The sequence below is a fragment of the Penaeus chinensis genome, chromosome 38 (genome assembly GCF_019202785.1).
Source record: "Penaeus chinensis breed Huanghai No. 1 chromosome 38, ASM1920278v2, whole genome shotgun sequence".
NCBI lineage: Eukaryota > Metazoa > Arthropoda > Malacostraca > Decapoda > Penaeidae > Penaeus > Penaeus chinensis.
This window is the reverse complement of record NC_061856.1, coordinates 22,801,728-22,807,170: the sequence shown is the minus strand read 5'-3', so window position 1 is coordinate 22,807,170 and position 5,443 is coordinate 22,801,728. Positions and strand designations below refer to the sequence as shown.

Below are 5,443 nucleotides of genomic sequence, written 5' to 3'. Positions count from 1 at the left end.
TGGCTATTTCAGTTGTCCACTCTTTCCGTTATTTGGGGGAAGAGTTCGAACTCCTTCTGTCAACTGCTCCACGACTATGTCTCGTAGAAAAAGAATCTGAAGTTGGCGTGCATGAAGGCACACCGCCGAGTTAATCAAGAAATTCGCAGTAGTGGAGCTTGTCTGAAGCTCTAGGGCTAGGCGCAAAAAATCTGATCTGTTTTAACGGTTTAAATGGCAACGCTAATAATGCTGCTGCTGCGGCGCAAATTATGGGATTTCTATTCACAGTCTTATGATATTGATTGTGGAATTTTGCAACGTCCGACGCGATGTCAGTCCTCCTCCTGTTCGATAGCATGTGTGACACGGAACACGAAACAATCCATTCGGGACAGGGAATTAAGTGAAGGTAACAAGAGATTTCGAATCCATTTTATAGATTTGTGCTGTCTCTTTCACAGATACATGATACAAGAGCTTGGGATACCTCCAGACCAGGCTATAGCAGGTAAGTTTGCTTCGTCTGAATGAATGTTGACTCACCTGTTTGTTTGCGGTTATTTGCGTATCAATGTAGTGTGTAATGTAGTGTGCAATGTTCGATGGAAAATATACTTCAGACCCAATTCAGATGGTGATTCTTCAGAGGTATTTGACTGATAATGACTCTAGTAATCATGATAACCCTTTAGGAAATCCATAGAATACACCTCCAAAAGGTGATAATACTCCCCGGTACGGCTTCCCCTCGTGAGCAAGTCCTTGTTATCTGCCCGCACAGACTTCAACAGCGCTCGAGGCCACGAGCAGGAGCGCCAGAACTACTTGGCCAACCTCCGGCGGGCGTCCTGGCTTCAGAGCACACCCTCGACGCCCACGACGCCTTCCACGCCTTCCGCCGTCCGTAAGCCGGCGTTATCAGAGTAAGGAAGCGTCTTTGTTAAGCAAACTGGAGGGCGGAGGAACCAGGGTAGGGAGCGAGGCTAGGGCTGATGTTGGGTGCCCAAGTGTGCCAGAGCTGCTCTCTTGCATGTGGGGAGCTTGGTGTGTGCTTTTGTGTTCGTACTAGTTTTTAATAGCAACATTATGCAATTTGCATAATGTTGCTATTAAAATTATAGAATTGTAGATTTTATTCTTATTCTTTCCTCTCAATCCCTTGCCTGTTGTTGTTGTGGGGGGGATTAGGAGGCGGAGACTGGGAGCTAATGCTGGGGAAATCCCCAATCTTGGGACTCAGCCCTCGACTCAACTAATTTTGCATGGTCTTTTTTCCCCTTTTTCTACTATCCACTTCCTAAGGTGTGAAAGCCGTTCTGAAAGGATGAAAGGCTGACTTTGTGCCAGTCCGGAACGGGCTGAGGGAGTCATGGGGAATGCATTCCCCTGTTTTAGTTACCTAGCCCATACCCCTCAAGGGGACTCTGAGGGGTGGACTGTTTCTCTCCCCAACGTACTCCAGGCTTACCATGGCCAACAATGAAGATGTTATACCATTATTAGGGGCAGTGAGGCTTGCAAACTCTCCAGATTCCCAGACCCCAGGCTCTCCTTTGACTACGGCTCCGAACACTACGACTACTACCCCTTCCTTAATGCCAACGAGTACATTATCCATCCTAGTCAACACTCAACCCCCAGGAGACATTTCTACTCTCCCAACATGCTCAACTTCAACACCTCTACCCCCAAAACCTTCATCAACTACCCCATCCTCCCTTATTACTACTTTACAGCCTTATTGTCCACCTCTCCATACCACTACCTCCCTCAACACTACTTCCTCTTTCACCCCCCCCCCCCCGTGCTTCTACTACCCCCATCTGTACAAAAATCGCCGCCCTCTCCGAGTCTTACAAACTCTATCTTATATATCCTGGGGTTCAGATCACAAAACTCTCCTTCATCTTCATGTTACCTTGATCCTCTCCACTCTCGATTATGGATGCCATATATACTCCTTTGCCCATCTTGATGCAATCCATCACTGTGGCCTTCGCTTAGCCCTAGGTGCCTTCCGCTCCTCTCCAATTGAGAGACTGTACACTGAATCAGGCATACCATCTCTCTCTCCGATGTTATGCTCAATTCCACCAACTTCCCCTCACTAAACTAACTATCCCATGATCCCTTCTTCCTGCCTTTGCTTCCTCTCCATGTTTACCTACTCCTTTCTCCACTCACATGGATACCCTCCTCCCATTCCCCTTTTCCCCATCTCCAACCCCTCCTGTTCTCTGTCCATTCAGTCCCTCCATGGCTTATACCTTGCCCCTGTATTTGCTCCTCTGTTTTCCCTGACCCACCAAAGTCAAATATTCCTCCTGCTGTCCTCACCCATTTCCTTGACCATATCACCATTTGTTCCTCTAGTATTCATGTTTACACCGATGGCTCCAAATCCACCTCTGGTTCTGGTTTTGCAGTAACCTTCCCAACTCGTACTTTCAAATACCCCCTCCCTCCTGAATCCAGTGTCTTTATTACAGAACTCTATGCACCCCTTTTTGCCTTAAAACACACATACTCCCCTCTTCCTTTTTCACAATTTTTACTGACTCCCGTAACTCACTAACTCTCATAAAGTCAATACACTCGACCAACCCCCTTGTTTTTTAAGATCCAGAACTGGTTGTTCTACCTGTCCACACGCCATAAAACAATCAAATTCTTCTGGGTGCCCAGCCATGTTGGAATCCCCGGCAATGAACAGGCAAATACTCTAGCACGCTACGCCACTATGTCCACATCATACCAACCAAGTTTCTCAATTATCCCAGCCACGAATTATTACCCCCACTTTAAGACCTTTTTGTATAACTGATGGCAGTCTTTCTGGTCAAGTCTCCGCATTAATAAATTACATACTATAAAACTATCAATCTCCTGGTCAGCTCCATTTCATCGGAACAAACGTTGGGAGACGGCTCTCGCCTGCTTACACATTGGCCACACCCATCTAATACACTCCTATCTGATGTCACACTGATCCACCCCTATTTTCCCTATGTAATGTCCCTCTTTCAGTTCCACACATTCTACTGTCATTTTCATGTTTTGATGCAACCCGAACGTCTACTTTCCCCCACCTATCCTCCCTTCACCGACTTCCCAACCTATCAGCATCCTTACAGAATCTCACACTTTCTGCTTTGACAACCAGTTTTCCTTCCTCAAACGCATATACATCCTTCACTTGATCTAACCCTTTTACATTACCTTACCCAACCTTAACCCATTCACTCGTCAATTCCTTTGCCCAGCTTTTACAACTAATCACTAACACTACCATTTACTATAGTGCTACATGACCTTAGATGTCTAGCACATTTATTTTGCTTTTAACCATTAACCAGTAATCATTTTCTTTTTTCTTTTTGTTCTTGCTTGCTTGACAGTGTGAAGTAGAAAAGAGATTTTCAGTAGCTGCATCTGCAGTTAATATTTTTACCATTATAAACATGTGTCCTTGGCCTAGATTTAGAAAGCTGCAGATCAATTCAATATGCCTTGCAATTGATTTCATGTAACATTGCATCAGTATAGCTTACTGGCACTTTACAAGACTTAACCCAGCCCTTTTTGCCAGCCAGCGAGGAAAGGAGCGACGCTGAGACCCCGACCTCCGCGCTCCCCATTCGAAGGTGGAGCGGCCCCCAGCGGGAGGCTAGCGACGAGGGCTGGGCGCCGTGGAAGGGCGCCTCCCCTAAGACCCGCTACCGCAGCTCCCCGTACGCAAGGCAGACTTCACCCCATGGCGCCCGCCGGTACTACGATGAGCGGTACCAGGGCCGCGTGGCGCCGCAGTACGACCCCTACTTCTACCAGGAGCGGGGCTCGGGCGTGGGCCCGCACCGCTCCATGCCTCACTGGTCGCGGAAGCAACAGCAGGAGCAGGCCGCCGCTGTCCGGGCTCCTCCTCGGCAGTACCGCGGGCCGCGACCCTACCGAAGCCCCATCAGGCAAGAGGAAGAGTTACCGTTTAGGTCGGAAGAGCCGAACACCCCGAACGGCGCCCTCCTTGCTACGCCGCCCCCCCGACGGGACCAGTGCTCGTCGTTGCCTCGCACGCCGTACTGGCCCGGCGCTGCGGACGGGCCGAGACGCCGCGCCTTTAGCCCCGGCGCAGAGGACAATGTGTTCAGCCCCTTGACTCCGCGCAGGCGCTCGGCGAGATGGAATCCCTACTGACGCCCTTGACGCGCTTCCTGGCGTTTTTGACTCGCATCCTGACGTCTTTGACCCGCATCCTGACGTCTTTGACCAGCGTCCTGACGTTGGCTGCCCTCGTCTTCTGACCTCTCTCGGACCTCCTTGCTGGTGCTTCGACGTGAAAGCCTTCGCTCACCTCTTTCTTTTAACTGCGCATCCAGTAAGGTAATTTATGTAAATTTCTTTGTGAATTTATAATTGTTTTGAGATGTATTTATCTGATGTACATCATTTCATGTAACTGGCGTTTGAGTTGACTTTCAACATTGTTTTTAGTGTGTGTGCTTAGTACTCTTCTATTGGGTGTGTAAATATCAAAGTAAAACGAGGGGGAATTCTTGGTAAGTGTTTGCTGGAACCTTGCCAAATTTTACAGGAAGATCGTCTTCCTAATCTTGATTTATAATAGAGAAACTGTGAATGTAAGTTCAAGAATTATATTTTGCATATTTAGCTTGCGTGAGAGTTACTTCTTTTTATTGTGCGTTCGATTTTGGGCTTTGGTGATGAAATATGGACCAGGTAAGATCATTTGTAATTTTGTGAATTCTTGTTAACTTGAGTATGTATTTTTGAATCAAACGAATATGAAAAAAAATGTACTTATAAACGTATTACTTGTATTATGATTTAGAGGTGTACTCGTGTGTAGTTTTCTTTAAATACAGACGGCATCGAGTATATGTAGGCAAAGACAGTACACACGCACTACTGACATGATAAGCAGTTCACCAGATTTTTATATCTAATATAAACACTTTCTTTTTGTTTTCCTGTCCTTTTTAACGAATTCACATATTATTTCAGTCTCTTTTCTTACACAGTTGTTTTTAACATTATTGTAAAATGAATACATTGTATATCATAAACATTATATTTATATAAAATGAAATGTATTTGAAGTAAATAGTCAGTGTTATAGGTACTAATACGTAAATACCGTATTGTCTTTATATTTTTGTCACAGCCTTGTATGTTAGATTGTAAAAAAAATATCAAGGAATTGTTTGTTTTTTTACCTATTTCTTTCTTTTTTTTTTTTTGTTTTCTTTTTTGTTGTGTGTGGATTGGAATTTGGTCCAAGTGAAAAAATACTGCACAAGTTGTAGTCGTCAAGACGCGTAAACCATCATGATTAAAATACAATCTATGCAAAAATATTGAAAAAAAATTGGTCTTTTATTCACATAAACAATTGAATATAATGCAATCACCAATACACGAGACACACAGAACAAGAGATTTTTGC

At 45.3% G+C, this 5,443-nt stretch overlaps 1 protein-coding gene across 1 annotated transcript in view; it reads left to right on the top strand.

Annotated features, from left to right (window-relative positions):
• The window catches only part of LOC125045977 (RNA/RNP complex-1-interacting phosphatase-like), a 25,708-nt gene extending 20,511 nt beyond the window's left edge, over positions 1-5,197 (top strand). The window contains exons 7-9 of the mRNA XM_047643567.1: positions 444-490; positions 764-905; positions 3,576-5,197. Of these exons, the coding sequence (XP_047499523.1) occupies positions 444-490; positions 764-905; positions 3,576-4,173 (787 nt within the window). The 3' untranslated portion in view covers positions 4,174-5,197. The remainder of the gene's footprint in view (positions 1-443; positions 491-763; positions 906-3,575) is intronic.
• The last annotated feature ends 246 nt before the right edge of the window (positions 5,198-5,443 follow it).